We start from the raw sequence: 19,531 nt of genomic DNA, 5'->3' as shown, positions 1-19,531 counted from the left end.
CCGCGGGGAGAAGCGAAAGCAGGCGCGGCGCCAGGCGGGACGGTGCCGCCGGGCGGCCCGAGGCGGGGACGGGCGGCCCCAGGCCGGGCCGGGCGGCCGCGGGCACCGAGCCGGCGGAGCCCGCAGGGCGGGAGGCGGGCGGGCACCCGGTCGTGCCGGCGGGGCCGAGGCGGGGCCGAGGCGGTCGCGGCCGCCGTGCGGCGCGGGCGGGCGGCGAGGCGCGGGCGCGGACGGAGGTGAGGAGCGGCGCGGGGCCCGCGGCGCCTCGGCGGCCGCCGCCATTTCGCGCGCTCCGCGCGGCGGGCTGAGGCGGGAGCCGCTTGGCAGGTCGCGTTTGTGCGCGCTTGCCTGGCGCGCGCTTCAAACGTGCAACAGCAGGAATAAAACAGCCCGAAGCGGGCAGCAAATCCGCGTGCTCCCCGCAGCAGCAGCAGCTATTTCACAACTGTGGGGACTTTTTGAACCGCGCGGATGACGGAGGCTTTGCGCCGAAGAGATGCCCCGGCGCAGCTGCCTGCGGAAAACCTCGCTGTAACGAGCTGCTCTGGCATCCGCGGCGGGGCTCCCCGTGCTCTTGTGCAGGCGCAGCTTCCCCGCCGCGGTTACCGGGTCCGCAGCGGATGCCTCGGATCGAGGGTCGCGTTAGGTCTCAGCAGCAGCGGGAAGTTTGGGCCAGATCCCTTTGCTGGGGCTGGAGCGGCACGCCGGCCGCGCTTCCCTTTCGCTCCTCGGGCTTCGTGCCGGTGTGGTTTGGAGCGTGTGTGTGCGCCTAGCCGCTCCAAAACGAGCCGGTGCCGCCGGGTGAGAACCCGCCTTCCACATCGGCTCGGAAACCCGAACGTTTGGAATGCCGAGGAATTGCCATGAGAGCTGAAATGGGAAAAACGTTTTCTTCTAACACTGAATCCTTGAATCAATCCTTAAGTTAGAATTACCTATTGCTCTCTCTTTATTTTTTTTATTTTTTTGGGGTAGACATCATTGCTATTTTTTTCCTGAGAATGATGCATGAATTTTAATATTTCATATAAAATCATTATATTGTTGAAATACATGCATTTATTTGCCTGAGCACTTCTGGAACTCTGTTTAACCTGGCTTTTAATTACACTTGAAAATTGTTAGGAAGTAATAATTAACTTTGGACTTAAATATTCCTGTTAAGTACACATTGCTTTATATTAACAGGTAACAGGAGCTGAAATGACATAGAAAACAGTGCCTGCAAAACTGACTGCAAAATGAACCCCTCCTATCACTTGAGGCTGAAATGAGGTACTATTTTCAATGGTTTTCAATAAGATCACTCTTTCTAAGGTAATCTGGATGCTCTACTTGCCTGCTGTTTGACAGGAGGTAGAAATGGGTAGGATAGGTGGCTTTTTGTGGCACTATAGTAGAGTGGGGGCCAGATTCACAGCTGCACAGATACGTTTTTTTCTTCGGTGCTTTGCAGAGAGGTGAGGCAATATGTGTTTTGTTTGAATGAATGTATTTTGTTCAGATTCTAGATTTACAGTGACTTATACTTTGTGTGTCTCAAAGTTTAGTTCAAAATGATCCAACAATTGCAGATCTCTTTGTGGACAGTCTCTTATTTGTGCAACTTCATTTTATTTAACCTTATATAACAGATTTTCTTTAGGGGCATCTGAGTTAAAGACTGTAGTTTGTAGCTATAATTTCAATGTCCAAATACAACAGTTGTCATCCAGACCCACCTTTAGAGGGTACTTGTGCATCTTTTTGTGGGACATGCACACCCTTGTAAAGCGATCAGCTACGCATTTGCTTTTGTATTGACTATGTTTGGCAGGAAAGTTAGGATTGCAAGAAAGAGTAGGCGGAAAATAAGCTATGGTCTGCTAGAGTGATTTATCTTGCTTTGCTTAGCTCAAGGAGGCTAGATAACAAGAGGAGGTACAACAAGGAACAGGTGTGAATGTAACAAGCTGTATGAATGGGTTTTTGGTGGGTTGAATCTTCTCTTTGAGTGGTTGGTTCTTGTGCCTTGGGGCAAATGTCCATACTTTATAATAAAGTTTAACTGAAACACTAAAACTGTGGGAAATAAAAAGTATGGACAAGCAAAAGTTTTATTTAATTTAAAAAAGTTAATGCAACTCATATGTATAGGTGTGCCACTAAATTAGGGCACTTTAAACCTCTCAACTGGTCTGCTTTTTGCAAAGATGGTAAGTAGTTACCTTTGAGTCATGTTTCCTCTGTTTCTCTTTATGGCTAAAAGACACAGTCACTTCTGTGTATTTAAAAGTGATTTACAGGGGAAATCTTTTGGTAACAGAAAATCTGGGAAACAAAGATGCAGTTATGGCTTCTGCACAGCTTCCTGAAGGACATGCTTGCTAATTCTGGTGCATACGGAGTTAAGGACTCAAAATGTCCTTAAAACTTGTTCTTATTTCATTTAAAGTTGGCACTGTACTGATGGCAAGTAAAGGGCAAGTTCTATGAAGAGAGACAACCTGTAAAGAACAAAAGTAAATACCTTAAATTAGGTCCACATATTTTCTATTGCTCTTTACATGATGTTCATTTTAGTGACCTGGAGTAATAAGTTCTGTTTCAACTATGAGAAGATAAATATTAGGAGAGTAACTTACGAAATCAGGAGGAACTTTTTTTAGTAGCTGAGACCGCAAGGAGGATTGGTCGGATTGGTTGAATTTGTTAGCTTATTTGTTGAAAGTCTTCACATAAATTCTTGCTCTGAGTCCAGCAAGCTTTGAGGCAAAACAGGTTTCCAGACTAAGTATATATGACAGTCAGTGAAGTTGCCATTGGCTCTATGCAAGTGAGATTACTGAGCTTCTGTTGTGTCACGAGACATCAATGACAACATCTCATGTTGCTGTGACTGAGAGCTAAAGCTGTTAGGTGTGTGAACAAACCTGTGCTTTTTAAGCAAACTTTCCTGTTTCACATTTGTGAATTTTGTATAATGCTTCGCTTGAAATCCTGAATGTTTGCAGAAACCTTGTGGGGTCGTCTAAGACCATGCTGACTTGAACAGAAATGCTCTGTGTACTATCAGGTATTGCAAGTGCAGAAGATTTTTTTTTTCCTTTTTTCGGGGTCTTAATTTTTTTAATGTTTGCTTTGTAAAGAATTGAGCTTTAAGTAGGTGAGTTTTAGCATACAATTTAGAAAGATATTCACTCTTGGTGTTAGAGATAAGGAAAAAGTGCAAAAATGTAAAGTTTAACCTGTTGAATTGTTCACCCTAAGCTTGAGTACTCTTTGTTTCTTCTCAGTTGTTAAATTCGTTGTACTAAGTGGTTACTTACATCTGTTTTGGTTGCTTGCTTTGGCACTTACAGAATATCTTCTTTCTTGACAGAAGCATCATTTACCAAAAAGTTTTTTTTTTCTGGAATGTTGTATAAATCTTTACTGCAAGAAGTTTTTTTGGTGGTGGTGGTAGTTTTTTTTTTTTTTTCCTACAGTAAATTTCTACAGTATAAATGGAGGAATGGGTCTGCTTTTGTATTTAGGATGCCTGTAGAAAATCTGTTCTTGTATGTTTATGTTGTTGTCTAAATGATGCATTTTGTTAAATGCTTCCCCTCCCACTCTTCTGTGCTCTTTACAGGTAAACTAAAACTTCAAGAATGGTGATCATCTCATTGCCAAGTTTCAGGAAAAGGACATCGCAGGCAACTAAATAAGGACTATGGTATGAGTGCTATGCCAGATAAACTGTCCAAAGGAAGTTAATGCTTAGTGGCTGCTACATGCTGCTATTGAACTCTGTGTTGTGTGTCCCTTCCTACTCCCCAGCTCTTCTTTATGTGAATGTTTTGAGACAAAGAGCTGATATGCTTATTTGTCTTAGATAAAGTGAGTTCTGGGTAGGTGCAGGGCCACATCTGTTCTTTGGGGAATACACCTTCCTCTTCCAACCCATTTCTAGCTGAGTAGATGACAAACATGGCCTAAAACCTATGCAGTGTGCACTGTGCAATTGACTAGAACTCTGCTTTTGTGCGAGAGGGCTCAGGAGGCAGAATAGGCCTGAATGGAGGAAAGCAGGAGAGCTAAGTACAGACTTTCTAGGAGCTGTTGGAAGGGAATGAGTTTAGGTCAGCTGGCTGACAGCAGTGGCTTGGGGAAGGGCTCTGATGATATCTGCAAAAGCAGGGCCACGTAAGCGTGCAGGACGTGGTTAAGATTCAGAGGCTTTATGGAAGCATGTACCTGGCCTCAAGGGCACTGAGTTTCTGTTCAGTCGTGTCTAGGCTGGAGAAGCCTGCAAACAAAGCTTGAGCTGTGAAGGGAATTAACAGTTGTTGAAAGTTTTGTTGCTCATTTGTGTGTGTGACCACAGCAGGTTCACTACACCTATGGCTTCTCTAAAGGCTGACAAGTAGAATTGCCTCTTTTGAAGGGAATGCAGGGGCGCCTGTCTTTCACCTTAGGGTTACACTATGTTTGTCCTTCAGCAGAGAACTCTTGAGTTCATCTGCTGGGAGGTCAATTGTACCAACACGGTTCAGAGAGCTCTTTAACTCCTGCAATTGTGTCTGCTGTAGAAATGCCTAGAGGAACATATTCAAGCTTGATACATCGATCAGACATTATAATTTAAACCACTTTATGGTTTAAAGCTAAAGCTTTGTGTGTCTGTGTGCATGTGTGTGCACTTAGCTGGGCTGACAAAAGAAATTACATACCAAGCAAGAGTTCCTCCAGTGGAAAGTCGGAAATGCTCTAGTAGAAAGCTGAAACCTGATTAGCCTTCTGTGGTGGCCAATGAGTGCTGTAGCTGAAATCTTTCAAGGCAGGGGCTAAATGTCCAGACCCCTTTTTTTCCCTCCGTAGGGTGACTGTTGCTTCTGAATTTTTGAAGAATGGTGCAGAGTACTGAAGACAGTGTGGTTTAAACATTTTTGCTATATTAATGGAAAATATTTCTTCCTTGCAGGAAAAGATGATATCTGCATTCGTACTCATTGTCTATTTAATTCTAGTGATGTCTCCGTTCAGTGCAGGTAAGTTACAAAGGTTGTTAAAATTGCCATTCTGAAAAAAGAAAACTCGCTAAGAGACAAGTTGTGTATAGCTGGTAGAAGAGAGTTACCAGTATCAAATAGTGGGTTTGGGGTTTGTTTATTTTTGCTTCATCATGGTGATGATATGCCAAATACTTCCTTTTAGACTGAAGCTGTACTTGACGTAACCACATTCATTTGAAGATATTGATGCTTTTAAAGTCCTCTGTATATTTCTTGTAGAAAAAAATGGAGATTACAGTGCTCAAAGTTAGTTGTTGCATGCCTCTTGCGTGAGCCATGCTTTGTGTCTAGTCCTGAGAATAGATATATAGGGCCCATTTTATTTCTGCAATTAATTAGTATTATTTTTAATGGCAGATTTCATTTTTCAGTAAAGTTTAAGATTAAATAATGGTAGATGTCTTGCTACTCTTGCTATAAGTAATCTAACATTAACAGATCTGAATTATTTTATCATCCCTATGGAGCTATTTATGAATTTTTAAATTAGTTGACAGGAAAGTGAAGGGTAAAAACTTGTCTTTTCTTTTAACAGGAGAATGCATTATTTGTGATTACTTTGTGCTTGTTGGAGAGCCTGTAGCTGTTAGATGTCCGATAATTACATTTCCAGCGCTTCAGTCTGATTACAATCTGGCGTGGTACAAAAATGGCAGCATTCAGCCAGTGACCACAGAGAAACATGCCAGAATCCACCAGCGAGGCGGCTTGCTTTGGTTTATTCCTGCAAGACTGGAAGATTCCGGGCTTTATGAATGTGACGTGAGGTAAAGGAGGAGGGAAACACTGTATTGCGAATGTGTACGGTGCAATAACATGTCCATGGAACTTGAGCAGGTTTTTTTTTTTTTTCAGTAGACATCTTGCATAAGTTAGAAGAACTGTTTTGATATTGCCTGTTGTTTCTATGTGCAATGCTTCTTTTTTTCTTTCACAGCAGTAGAATTTATCGGTTTATACATGAATTTATGTTAAAGCACAATAATATTTACAATGGAGTGTGCGTGGATGCATATGGTTTATGAAGTGTAAGCTCAGGAAAAATTACAAATTCCGCTTTTTCTAGTTCAAGCTGTTGTTTATTACGGACAGATCAGGAAAACATTTTGGTTTTCTTGTTATGGCTAAACAGGGGAAGAGCTAAGAAAAGCAAACTCTGTATGTTATATAGGTATTGCCACATGCAGACTTCATAGAATCATAGAATCATAAAATTGTTAAGGTTGGAAGGGACCTCTAGAGGTCATCTAGTCCAACCCCCCTGCACACGCAGGGTCACCTAGAGCACGTGGCACAGGACTGCGTCCAAGCAAGTTTTGAAGATCTCCAGAGAAGGAGACTCCACAACCTCTCTGGGCAGCCTGTTCCGGGGCTCTGGCACCCTCACTGTTAAGAATTTTTTCCTTAAGTTCCTGTGGAACTTTTGATGCTTCAGTTTGTGGCCATTTCCTCTTGTCCCGTTGCTGGACATCACTGAAAAGAGGCCAGCACCATCCCCTCACTGCCTCCCTTGAGGTACTTATAGACACTGAGGTATTTATAGACACCCTCTCAGCCTTCTCTTCTTCAGGCTGAACAAGCCCAGCTCCCTCAATCTTTCCTCATAGGGCAGATGTTCCAGGCCCTGTCCAGGGCCTGCGCTGGACTCTCTCCAGCAGCTCTACATCCCTCTTATACTGTGGAGCCCAGAACTGGACACAATACTCCAGATGCGGCCTCACTAGGGCTGAGTAGAGGGGCAGGATCACCTCCCTCGACCTGCTGGAGATGCTCTTCTTAATGCACCCCAGGATCCCATTTGCCCTCTTGGCCACGAGGGCACACTGCTGCCTCATGGTCAACTTGTCGTCCACCATGACACCCAGGTCTTTCTCTGCAGAGCTGCTCTCCACAAGGTCGGTCCCCAGCCTGTACTGGTGTCTGGGGTTATTCCTCCCCATGTGCAGGACCTTGCATTTGCCCTTGTTGAATTTCATGAAGTTTCTCACCACCCAGTTCTCCAGACTTTCTAGTGGGATCAGCAGCTTTGGGGGAATTTTAGAAATATAAAAATCCAGAGGCAGAGAAACATTTTTATTTGCCATATTTCAAAAGTTTTCTCAAATGTTAGTAGTCCAAAGTGAGAAGATCATTTTTTAAACATCAAGGCAATGTGTTAGAGAGTATCTCAAAGACCTAAGTGCTTGGAGAAGAAAAAAAAGAAGAAATAATTTATCTTGAAATAACTCTCTCTCAATTTTAAAGCTCTTTTATATAATGCTCGAATTAGTGGGTTGAACTTTACCATTTTAGGTTGCTGAATCTTTCCTATAATGGCTGAAATTAACTGTGCTGACCAGGAAACTAATTTCTGGAAAGTGCACAGAACTTGTTGTGATCTTGTCACAATGCACTGAAGTCTGCCAGTGCAGGTTTCTGATATGACCCTAGATGTGTTTTAGCAGTGTGTAGCTCACCAGTTACGCTGAAGGCTTTTGGATTGTGGTGGAAGTAGCAGTGATTGGTAAGAAATGCAGTGCAGGCAGAGATCATAGGCTGTTGCATCTGCTTGTTTCAGTCTCAACAGTGGATTTAAAACTGGAAGAGGGAGGAAGTGTAATCCCTTCAAAGTTAGCTAGTTGAGTAATAAACATAAGTTTACTCATTCTTGCTCTCTTTTTAGTTATTCTTTTCTTGAGCTATATTCCCTTATGCTCCTTGCATCTTGCTAGGTCTAAATTGCATAATGCCAGCATGCTGCAAAACACATAGAAGTTCACTTGCATTAACCATAGGCTACATTTTGCATATCAGACCTAATTGTAAAACTCGCCGAGGTGCAGCAGCTTGTGGAGGTTTTATCAAGAAGCATCAAACACAGAGTTCTGTCTTTTACGGTGTTTTAACTTAGCACAGCATTGAGAAATGAGGCACAAGCAAGGATGGTCAAAGAGCATTCCTTACTCCTAGCTTGGACTTCTGGTTTCTAGTGTCATCCCTCTTTGGCAGAGTTTCTGCTGTACTGCAGACATTCCTGTCAGTGGCCTGTGAGATCTCAGATTGAAGTGCTTTCACGTTGGCATTGCACCTTTGTACATCTTGTTTTCAAAAGCTTTGTCTCTCTCCTACCAAGAGTTGCAGTCCGTTTTCCTTGAAGTATCATTCCTTCAAGGTATGTCATCAGGGAGCTGAACTTGTTTTCCTCTCCTTTTCAGCTTGGGTTTGTTTGGGACCAAAGTGCCCATGTTTCTAGTAATTGCAAACTCCTGTGTGTTGGCAAGGGAAACCTTGAAATGGGAAGGCTGTTGGGGACACTGTGGAGCTTCTAGAGCAGGAGCAACTTCTATTCACTACTCGACATCAGAGCTTATTCCCATCTCTCTTGAGCTGGTGCAGGGAGTGAGGATCTGAGAATGGTGTGAAAGAGAGGAGAGTGTAACAAGGGGCTAGAGACAAGGCTGGAGGTGCGGGCGTTCCTCTACACCCCAAAGGCTGCTCTCCATAGATTGCCTGGCTTTTTGGAAATAGTGGCCTTGCTGTTCGTGACTTGAGCCATTTACTTTTCTCATTACAGGAGACTGAACCATTCTAGCAAAAAATCTATAAATCTGACAGTTTTTAAGAATGATGATGGTTTGTGTTTTAATGGAAAAATGAAGTTTGAACAGAAAGTGATGACCACAAATACTGGAAAGATTATATGCCCTGATCTAGAAGATTTTAGGGATGAAGACAATAGTGAGCCTGAAGTACACTGGTATAAGGTAATGTGTGTCTGTATGTGGGGTACAGAAGATAGAAAATGTTCTATTTAAAATGTGCTATACAATAGCAACTGCTGGAAGGAGAGGCTTACTCTCTATACAGTGTAAAGTGTCTGTGCCACATTACTGGGAAAGTGTTCAGAATTGTAAGAAAGAGGCCTGTTTTAAAGAAACAAGTTATCCATTTTAACTGCAAGGTCTTTCAGACTGTAATTGCATCTATCTTCAGTTTATTGATTAGTGAAATAATCCAGTTTCACTTCTTTTATCCTCTGTTTATTTTGTTGAGCTGGTGAGTTTAAAAACTTGTAAGTTTTGTTATATATTAAGCTCTGCATAGCTATCTCAGTTTCACAGAAACTGTGCTTGTCATGGTGGATTATGGTGTAGTATCCATAATTAAAGATAATCAGTCATAATCCAAGCTCCTTGCTGTGATTCTGGAAAAATACTCTTGAGAACTGTGCAGGCTTGGAAAGGTATATTTTGCGAAGATGACCTAAAATTCTGAAGTTGTTCAACTCTTGATTCCGATGCTGGTTTTAGATACCTGTGTGGGCCTGTATATTACATGGGAAATATCCCCAGTGCTGCACCTGGCGCACCTCTTGTTTGAGGTGAAATTATTCTAAACTCTTAAGACAGGAAAGAGAAAGGAGTTTTTCCTGGCATCTGCCTTTCTGCAGAAATGATAATATGCCCATAGCATGGGACACTGCTTACAGCAGCTGTGGTGTCTCTGTGTCATGGAAATGTAAGCATGCATTCTCTTAAACTCTGCTACTGGATAATAACCTTTTGTAGAGGAGGATAGATAATTGAGAAACCACTAGGTGAATGTAGTTAAAATAATGGGCACTATTTCTGTTAATATACAACATTTGAAAGCTGCAGTGATTCAAAGGGCCAGACATCAACAGGCTTTGTATTAGGGTGTTGCAACCATGGAGAAGACCCCATTTTGTTTTTTAAAATTGGTTATGTGTTTGGCAATTATTTTAATAATCAGCATAGTTATTAATTTCACAGAATCACCGGTATTTTTGATATATTTAGGAATGTAAACCTGGCTTCCTAGAAGACAAGCGACTTCTCTTGGCAGAGGGTGAACATGCCATCTTGATTCGCAATGTAACTCTACAAGACAGAGGAAACTACACGTGCCGTATGGTATATATGCATATGGGAAAAAAATATAATGTTTCACGGACTGTGAGTCTAGAAGTTAAAGGTGAGTGCATTGAGGTTTTTCCTTTCCTTTTGTGCTGTGCTATAATTACTTCTATGCTAGCATTAGCTTATTTGGCATGCCAGTTTACTGGAAAGTGTATTTTGTTTGGTGAAACTGCAGCTGCAAATCTTTTCTAAATTAATTCTGTCCTGAATACTAAAATTAAAATACAGTAATGCATGTTGCAACATGAATTTCTTCTTCACACACTTTGGATTCAGTTTGGATTATTTTAGATTACCCTGGAGGGGGTTTACCTTTAGGAAGCCTTCCATTTCCATTTGAATGAAGCTGGGAATGAAGCTTTCTCTGAATCCTCTATATGTATTTACAGATGAGAAAGGAGGGGAAAGAATTAAAGGCAATCCTCAACAGGGTTTTTGGGCTTTGTTCTCTGTTATTTGGGGCAATTTGGTTAATTTTAAATTGGAAGGGAGATGCAGGCAGAAGTGATGGATTCCTGGCCAGAACTACTCTATTCTTTACAAGTATTTTGCATTTTTCCTTTCCTTGCTGGGAGATTGGCTCTGCCAAAACCACAAGAATAAAGATGGCAGGTGCATGGCTGAAGACATATTTTTCTTTTACAAGCTTTAAGAAATGCAGGAAGGAACATTGGCTGTGCTGCCAATAGATTCCTTTCTGTCTTCTCAGCTGCAGTTGCTGAGTTAAGTCGTTTGACTTAACTTGTCAAATGTAGCACCTGAGTGCTACCAAAAAAGAATTGAGAGAGGGAAATGAGAAGTACAGGGTTAGGAATGAAGTTTAGTGGGAAGTAGTGGTGCACTTTTTTTTTTTTTTTTTCAAAAACAAGTACTTTGTGGAATATTTAATACCTGAAGAGTTTGTTTTTCTCTTTGTTTCTGTTAGAAAGCCCTCAACAAATAAGACCAGAGTTTATTTATCCAAAGAACAACACAATTGAAGTGGATCTTGGTAAGTAGTGACTACTTAAAAATCATTAACATTTAGTAGACAGATTGAGCTCCTGCTTTTTCTGCAGATGCATGATAACAGTTCCAATGACTTAGCAAGACTGGGAGGTACACATGTGGATAGAGGATATCTGGAAGACAGATGACAGAACTCAATGCCCATAGGTAATTAATTTGCAGGGATAAAACTGTATGCTTGAGATTGGAGTCTCTTGGCCAGCAGTGTTAGGTAGGATGCGTATATCTTATGATTCTTGCTGTCTCTCCTTGGTCCCAGTGCCCATGTCTTGACATATCCTCAGTATTTGTATGAATATATTTACATATATACATGTTAGGATAGTTGCCAGTGGACTTGTTCATTAGTTTCTCCTCTTCCTACATTCTGAAGTTGCCAGGTTCTGGTGAGGATGAGTAAAATTTGACCAAAACAGTGAAATGGCTTTAGTAGAAATTATGTTCCTCCAAAGTCCAGAATGCTCTATTTTAAGCAGGAAAGTGTACCCGAGGAAAAAAATTCAGCATCTGATGCAAACAGTATTATTCTATAGTTTTGTAGTCCTGCAGTCTTTAGATAGTCATTTAATTCTGTTGGAAACACTCACAAATGGCTGTTGAGTGTACTCTTATCTTCCTCTTCGCTAGTAATTACAGTTTCTCTGGCTTCATTAGAATAACATTCTAATATTAAAAATATCTGTTTGTGCTCTTCAGCTGAAATGAAATTTACAGATCTTAGTCTGCCTCACACAACCTTTTCCCTAGGCTTTATGTGTGAAAACTTATCTTTTTTTTAGAAAATGTAACTATGGAAGAAATTGAGTAATAATAGGGTTTTGATGTATTGAATCTCCTTTGATAGTACTTGCTGAGAGAATGGAGAAACAAGCAATTATCAGCCCAGGGGCTGTGACACTGGGTCTGTATTAAGGCCTCTTGTGGGACAACTTGTTAAGACTACTCATTTTAGATGAGCAGTTATTCTACTGCGTCTCCTAAAAAATTGCTGGTATATTACTGTCAGACCAAGACCAGTTAATGTGAACAACTGTGGCTTTGATTGCCCCACTGATGTTAAGAAAGTAGTCACATGTGAAATTAAAGCCATAAGGCCTTCACTCACAGAGGCTTTTTGGGGGCTATAAGTATCTAAAATAAGTGATTCCTTACCACAAAGGAAACCCTTCCAGGGAAATAAGGCAAGAACAAGCAAGCAACCCTACCCACCAAAAACCACACAGCAGTGCCATTCAGCTGGGATTAGTATCCTCTGCCTGATACATTCAGTGGAATGCTGGAAAAAATCTTTGTTTCTACTAAGTGCGTAGTTGTTGGGCAGAATGTGGAAACATTTGTTGAATGAGAAATGACAAAAGAATGTGTAAAAAAAAAAAAAAAAACCCTTGTTATCTGCAGGAATGTGTGGAAGTAAAGGCCTATTTGTAAACCCCAACCCATCTTTAGAAAAAACACATCCTTGAGGTAGAATAATATATGGGAAGAGATTGAGAAGCATCTGTGATTCCAGTGTGAAATACACTGTAACTGCATGTGAGCTAAAGGGTTATTCCATGCTTTTGATAAAGACTATCCCTTGGTGGAAGCGTCTACATCTGATGCGATTCACATTTGATGTGAAAGAAATATTGAGATGTTTGCATAGGTGAACTGAGAGCCCATCTTCTCCTATCAAATCATAACTTCCATGGATAAAATAAAGAAGGACAGGACTCCAAGAAAGCTGCTTACCTTCCTGTAAATGGAGCTCTCTGAGGTACATAGGCAATAAATTCTGCAACTTGGCTTGCTTTCTTGCTCCTGAGGTGTTGTGTAAGTTCTGGGCTCTTGTTGGCAATGGAGCTGAGTTACAGGTGAGCTTGCTCTGAGAGCAGTCTGTGGAGATACTTAGAAACCATCCCAGTGGACAGTGCTGGCCAAAAGACTCTGATCTGGAGTAAAGAAATGCATGTTCATTAAGAGTGGGTTACAGCTCTGGAGTGTAGGCAACTAAATGTGGGTGTCTCCATGTGAGTTAGAGACATCAGATCATCATAGGGGCTGTCATTGACAGAGTCGTGGTTCAGTTTCCCATAAATAACATCTAGTGCTGTTTGGGATGCTCTGGTTTCCTAGCTGTGCAGGTCTCTTGGAGAGCAGGAGTCCTCTCTGCCAGCTCTCCATATAGATGTCTTGGATGCTTGAGAGCATCTCAAATGCTACTGTGGTGTATGCAGGCAACTGATCTGAGTCCTGTCAATATAGTCAGTAGAGTCTGGAGTTTGCTAAGGTCCAGGTGTCTATTTTAGTGTGAGCTAAGTGCAGTGGAGCTGAATTCCAGTACTGGCTTAGACATCTAGCTCACATGTAGACATGAACATTTAGACACCTACATTTAGGGTGGAATTCACGTCCAGATTGGAGACACCCAAGTGTGGAGTACAAATGGACGAGTTTTAAGGACTCTGCTTTTTGCAAGGTAAGTATTTTTTTTACCTTCTATCCCTCCTTTTCTCAGCTGTTCCCCAGTTACCTGATCCTGTTTCTGCTACAAGACTTTTAATTGTCAAATTTATTTAATTTTTTTTTTAGGCGCGCATGTAGTCATGGAATGTAATATATCAAGTGGCATAAATGGCCTGATTCCATACTGGACAGTTAATGATGAGGATGTTGATAGTTTTGATAGCAGTTACAAAGAACAGTTTTATGAGTAAGTATTCTTAGGTGTTGGACTGTAAGTAGATTTCTAGATCAAGCAGTGAATCCACCAAAAGGTGACTAGTAGTAAACACCAGTAGGCATTGAAAAGGTGTTTAGAGGTCTGTATCAAATATATTGTATTTTTATCACTTGGTTTTAGCATGTGGAATATATACAGAATGTAATCCTGTGAAAGTTCTGAGTGAGATTAACAGTTCCAAGTAAGTTGTCTAGGATCAGCAAAATCAATCTGCAAAGGAGTAATAGTATTCCAATATTGTTATTTCAATTGTTATTTCCCCCTCTCCCTCCACACACATCAACAATTTAACTTGTGGAACATTTGCCAGTAGCAAAGCCCACTCTAGACAAGTTCCACATTCTGGCCTGCTGCAGAGAATGGTAGATCTGCTCTAGCTAAAACTGACCTGGATAATTGTGAACATGTTGCAAAATAATTATGTTTGCGTTAAGATCCTGTGATAGATGTCACTGGCAACTATATATATAAAAGAAATCAGTTCTTCAGAATGTTCTGCAAAATGAATTTTGCTGCCTATGAGCCGATGCGTAAGGCTGTATTGTCACAGGGCATGAGGCTGGTTTGCAGGCATCTCCCAACTGCTGCCTTTCCAACATAGGTAAACCTTCCTAACAGCAGGATAATTGGAAGTATTTAACAGCAGATATTTAACAGAATGTCATATTATATCATATATTGCCACAAGAGGCACCAAGCCTTTTGTGGCGGTGGATACTGGAAATAAAGGTATCATCACCATGTTTGTCTTCATTAGGCACCAGAGTCAACCAAATGCTTGGTCAGTGCTAGTCTTGAAGCCTTTCGTCAAAGTGCTGACATTTACTGATCTGTGCTTCACTGACCCTGAGGTTTCAAGAATTTAAAAATGGATGTCCTTGTATTTGTAGACAGCTGAGTCTGTCTTACATAAAGCATTGGTATTTCAGCTTTTTTAGTAGCATTTCATTTTTACTCTTTTTTTTTTTTAATAACAGAGAGGGGATGCCTCATGGACTTGCTGTATCAGGAACAAAATTTAACATTTCGAAAGTGAAAGTAAAGGACTATGCACATAAATTTTTTTGTCACGTTGTGTATGGTTCTCGACAAATTACAGCATATATCAAATTGGAACGTCCAGGTAAAGTATACCGTCTTGATAAAATGGTGATCAGCGGTGCTGACTTCTGAATTAGTTTGACAACAGACTTATCCCAGCTAAAACTGTATGATGGACCTTTGTGCTAAGTGAGTGATACAACTTGTTGAATTGTTGCGACAATTCCGTAGTGAAATTATGCCATACTTCCTGTATTACCAAAATGAAACAAAATAGCACTTTTAACCTGCCTCAGGTTCTCTCATTCAGCTTATTAGAAAAGTTTAATGAAAGACTCAAAATAAATTGAAGCAAATGTATTCCTCAGTGGAATACTGTGTCCCATTTTACAGACTTGTACTTCAGGGAGCTTGTGGATCAAATGAAAGCATGTGTGTAGAAGAGCACCAAGGATGGTGAATTCTCTAAAAGAACTGGGAGAGACATAGTTTTGTCCAGAACAGGTTTTGTCAAGAGAAAATGAAGTCTCTTGTGCACTTAGTTGTGACAAGAAGTAGGCTCAGACTGCCAGGGCAAATATAAATTGTTTAGATAGGAGAAAAAGCTCTAACAGTAATGATAATGAAGCAGGGGCATAGATTGGTTGGGAGGGTTACAGTTTGCATTGCCAGTGAATGTCCTGCATTACTGCCTCCTGGATAGGCTTATGCATCTTGACTGGGCTCATCCTGCCCCTTTTTGGACCCCCCAGTCTCATACTGGGGGACAGGATGTTAGGCCAGTTACTAGCCAGTCTGAAATGTGTCTTGTGAATAGATGAGCTTTAAAGGTAAAATGAGTTCCAAAACCTCAAATGCAAGGCAAGAAATTCAGTGTTTGTAATTAGAAAGAAGTACACAGAAAAGCAATGCACCAGATTTTTTTACTGTTGCATTTTTTAAGTTTAGCTATAGAAGATTCTCTATGTCTTGAGCTACAAAAATGGATCTGCCAGTTGTGAGTCAATCCTTTGACAAGCATCATTTTCAGATTTACGTTTTTCTGGCCACATTGTAAACAAATGACTAACTGAAAATGGATCTGAGCCCTAGTGTGCTACCTGACTATAAATAATATGCATTCAGTAAATTAAGGTCTTCTTTGTTGGGATAGGATTTGAACTTCAGAAAGCCTTTAATATGCATGAATCAAAAATGACAGTTCCATTAAAAACAAAACCAATGGTAAGTCTTCATACAGGTTAGATATGATGGAAGGGTGATTACCCTGGGGATCATGATCAGTAAGTCATTTCCCCAACTGACATCTTTACTTTTTGACTGATAAAATTCTGTATGACAATTCTCACTCTTCTGCTTCACCGTATCTCTGTAACAATAATTTTGTGTTTTGACTGAAAAATAGCTGCATTAGTCACATTGCTAAGGTACGTTTTCTGTGAAAGATAAAAGCCACCTATCAAATAGCAATATTTGTTGAAAGCATGCATGAAGAATCTTCAATCCTATTGATTCATTGTATTCTTGAATCCTTTAATGACAAAAGTTTTTGAGGACTTAGATGACAGTTTTAAACATTTCTGTTCTCTTTTTTTTTCAGTTCCAATATATAACTTCCCCACCTTCTCTCTTTTTTTCCCACTTTCTATTGCAGCTCCAAGTATTCAAGGTTACTTAATTGGAGGAGGAGTTTCTTTCGTATTCTTAGTATTTTTTACTGTCTTTGTCTACAAGATCTTCAAAGTTGATATTGTGCTGTGGTATCGCAGCTCCTGCCATCCTCTCCTGGGTAAAAAAGGTATGCTTTTGTAGCAGTACGCATGTACATTAAGAGTGTGTCATGTGTGGTAAGGAGTGGATTACCTCTATCTTTCCTACAAAGCAATGAGTTAACCTGATGGAGTGTGACTGGACCTTCAGGGGATTTTTCAAAAGACAACACACTTCAAGGCTGTTTAGGTTTAGTTTAAAAGCAGACATAGGGAGATGTCAGCATCGTTCTAGCCATTTAGATGTTAAACCCTGACCTCTGCATCATTATTTCCCTTAAAGCTTCACTTTAATGGTTTCCAAGCACAGGCTATTCTGGCAGCAGTTGTTCAGATTTCCTTTAATTGCTATTCTTATAAAAAGCAGTAATACAAGGGAATTGCTTTTTTCATGGAAGAGGCAGGACAAATTTCACTTAGTTTGAGTCCTGTTTGAGGACACTTCTGGTTATTTTACGTTCTGTAAACTCCTGGCATTCATAGTAACAGAGATGGGTGTGCTCCCTGTGCCAGCAGAATGCTGCCAGAGGGTTCGTGTGTGAGTGCCTGAAAGGAAGTGCCTTGCTAGGGCAGCAGCTAATATCTACTAGAAGTACCGAGTTACTTGCTGGATTTCTTTGAAGTCTTTTAAATTGAGCCTCTCTGAAAAGTTTGTTCCAAGTATTAAATCTACGTCTGATATTCTTGAAACATATCATGTATTTGGGTTTTGTTTTCACGTCTAAGTGCTGATTGTGTTTTGAAACTGCAGGTTACAAAAATGACGTATTATTTATATGCAATTTTGACTTTTTAAAAGATGGTGTTGTACTACTGGAATGATTACTTTCCAGATACTTCAGTGGTAATATTTTTGGTTTAGGGTTGAGTAATGAATACTCAGACCTAATTAATTTTACAGGTTTTTTTCTTCGCTTGTTCACATTCTGGATACTGAATTCTGAAGGCTAGATTTTACACTTATGCAGGCTCAATATAATTATATAGGCTTAAGCAATAGTAAGGTCGGGACCCAAGACAATGCTTTAAGTGTGATTGTGGGGAAATAGACTTTAGAGATTTCTCTTTGTCTTTAGATTCCTTTTTTTTATATTAATCTTCTTGTGGACTGTTCAGTTTCAGATGGGAAGATCTATGATGCTTATGTCCTGTATCCAAAGAACAGAGTGAGCTGCTTGTATTCCTCAGATACTTTTGCTCTGAAAATATTACCAGAGGTCCTGGAAAGGCAGTGCGGATATAACCTCTTCATATTTGGGAGGGATGATGTTCCAGGAGAAGGTAAGCTACCTGAAGCTTGATACAACACTTTGGTTTTCTCACTGAGTGCAGAAGTGAAGAAGGGGAAGGGCTCCCTCAGAAATACAGTCCGAGTGCTTTCTTTTTACTTTTACACCCAGAAAAATGTAATGGTCTCTTCTCAGGATTAAGCCATATGTGTTTTGTGTGGTAGTTACAGTGTTTCCCTGTTTCAGAATTGAAAGCCATTGAAGAGAGGATTCTGTGTTTTCTCTGAAGTTTGCATCTAATGAAAATGTTTTAAGCATATCAGGACAAGCTGTTTAAGGGGAAAGGATACTGTTTTACCAAGGCCTTTGCCTGGTGTTTCTGGAACTTGTTTCTTGTTTGCTTGCTTGGTATTGCAGTTGTGCCTACAGTGATAATGAAATGTCAGCAAGTGAGTAAATAGTAGATAGTTGGTTACTCCTGTTGATTTATGCAAAACAAAAACATAGGAGTGTAGTCTGATGTGGTCAGATTGTGTTGCATTAGCCAAATCTCCACTTGCCAGCTACCCCACTGTGACTTCTTGCTTGTCCCTAATTATGCAGTGAAGTATTTGGGAATATCAAGTAAATGGAGCAGCTGCAACATGACAGTAGCAAAACAGACACATGCAGCTTTGATTCTGTACAACCTTTCTGTCTCCCCAGCTGTGATAAGCGTTGCTGATGAAAAAATACGCCAAAGTAGAAGAGTGATAGTTGTTCTAGTACCGGAACCGTCCTTTTACAGTATCCTAGAAGATGCATCTGAAAAACAGCTAGCTGTGTATAACGCTCTTACCCATGATGGCATCAAAGTAATCCTGATTGAGCTGGAAAAAATACAGGATTATGCAAGCATGCCAGAATCCATCAAATACATTAAGCAAAAGCACGGGGCTATCCGATGGAAAGGGGACTTCTCGGAAAGCTCTTACTCTGCAAGTACCAGATTCTGGAAGAAAGTGCGTTACCACATGCCATCGAGAAAACATGCATCTTCATCAGGATTGCACTTGTTACCAAAAGACTTCAATTCTCCCCAGATTACCTCGGAAGAATGATGCCTCGTGAGTCTGCAGTTCACATAAGTGAAGATGGTTTCACTGAACATCACTTGTATCTGTTTTGTACAGATAATCTCATCCAAATTTTCTGGATTAAAGGTACTGCACCATCGTCTATGGATGTGAAATGTCCTTTTTTTCTGGCTAGATCAACAGAACACTTTGAAATGTCATCAATAGAACTGAGATGGCATAAAAAACATGTGAGAAGTGCTTAAGGACTTCTCCAAGAAATCTGCTGTGATTTGGTGGGGTTTTTTTCTGGTAATAAAATTGCAAGGGTAGAAAAAAATGTCAAAAAATCAGAAAACTTTTTAGCAATTAAAGGTTGAAAATGAAGGAAACTGTATTTAATTGTGATATTGTGTAATGGACACATTGATGTTTGATGCCAGTAATATATTTTTATCTTTTTTTTTTATTCTAAATTAAGTGACCTGAAACTTTTATTTGTTAAAAAGTCATTTTTCGCTGCTTCGTTCAGTTTGCTCAAAGAGAAATACATGTGTTGCTTTGTTGCTGTGATATCCTCCAAGAGAAAAGAGGCAATCCTACCTTCCAGCAAAATAGCTGTTGAGCCAGAGTGTAAACTCTCTTCCCTGGTCTGTGATTCTTTTACATGCTAAGGAATTGTGTTTTTTTTTTTTTAACTCATTTGTTCAACTCAAACATTATAAAAATATCATCGTCATGTAGTGCTGAGA

General features: G+C 40.5%; 1 protein-coding gene across 3 annotated transcripts; it reads left to right on the top strand.

Moving 5' to 3' along the window:
• The first annotated feature begins 993 nt into the window (after positions 1–993).
• LOC104578347 (interleukin-1 receptor type 1) lies at positions 994–18,934 on the top strand. 3 transcript variants are annotated; one of them, XM_088536034.1, is made up of 12 exons: positions 994–1,275; positions 3,614–3,697; positions 4,946–5,012; positions 5,572–5,803; positions 8,590–8,779; positions 9,836–10,010; positions 10,881–10,946; positions 13,535–13,655; positions 14,663–14,808; positions 16,381–16,524; positions 17,612–17,776; positions 18,430–18,934. In XM_088536034.1, the coding sequence occupies exons 2-12, from the start codon at positions 3,695–3,697 to the stop codon at positions 18,822–18,824; spliced, it is 1,704 nt and encodes a 567-aa protein (XP_088392160.1). In that variant the 5' UTR covers positions 994–1,275; positions 3,614–3,694; the 3' UTR covers positions 18,825–18,934. The 3 variants fall into 3 exon arrangements, with proteins under 3 accessions (XP_088392160.1, XP_088392785.1, XP_088391504.1); XM_088536659.1 differs by lacking the exons at positions 994–1,275; positions 3,614–3,697 and adding an exon at positions 3,825–3,872; XM_088535378.1 differs by lacking the exons at positions 994–1,275; positions 3,614–3,697 and having other exon boundaries at positions 4,922–5,012.
• Positions 18,935–19,531: the final 597 nt, after the last annotated feature.

The sequence above is a fragment of the Tinamus guttatus genome, unplaced genomic scaffold (assembly GCF_059628265.1).
Source record: "Tinamus guttatus ecotype Peru unplaced genomic scaffold, ASM5962826v1 Tinamus_guttatus_pri_ptg000002l, whole genome shotgun sequence".
Lineage (NCBI taxonomy): Eukaryota > Metazoa > Chordata > Aves > Tinamiformes > Tinamidae > Tinamus > Tinamus guttatus.
The sequence above is the reverse complement of the archived record's forward strand: the minus strand, read 5'-3'. Positions and strand labels throughout refer to the sequence as shown.

What these genes read in the sequence shown, in the direction of transcription:
- LOC104578347 (XM_088535378.1), top strand. Translation starts at nt 4,922, where the DNA reads ATGGAAAATATTTCTTCCTTGCAGGAAAAGATGATATCTGCATTCGTA. An exon ending in CTGAAGTACACTGGTATAAG is followed by an intron (nt 8,780 to 9,835) that starts GTAATGTGTGTC and finishes TGATATATTTAG; the next exon opens with GAATGTAAACCTGGCTTCCT. An exon ending in TATCAAATTGGAACGTCCAG is followed by an intron (nt 14,809 to 16,380) that starts GTAAAGTATACC and finishes TTTCTATTGCAG; the next exon opens with CTCCAAGTATTCAAGGTTAC.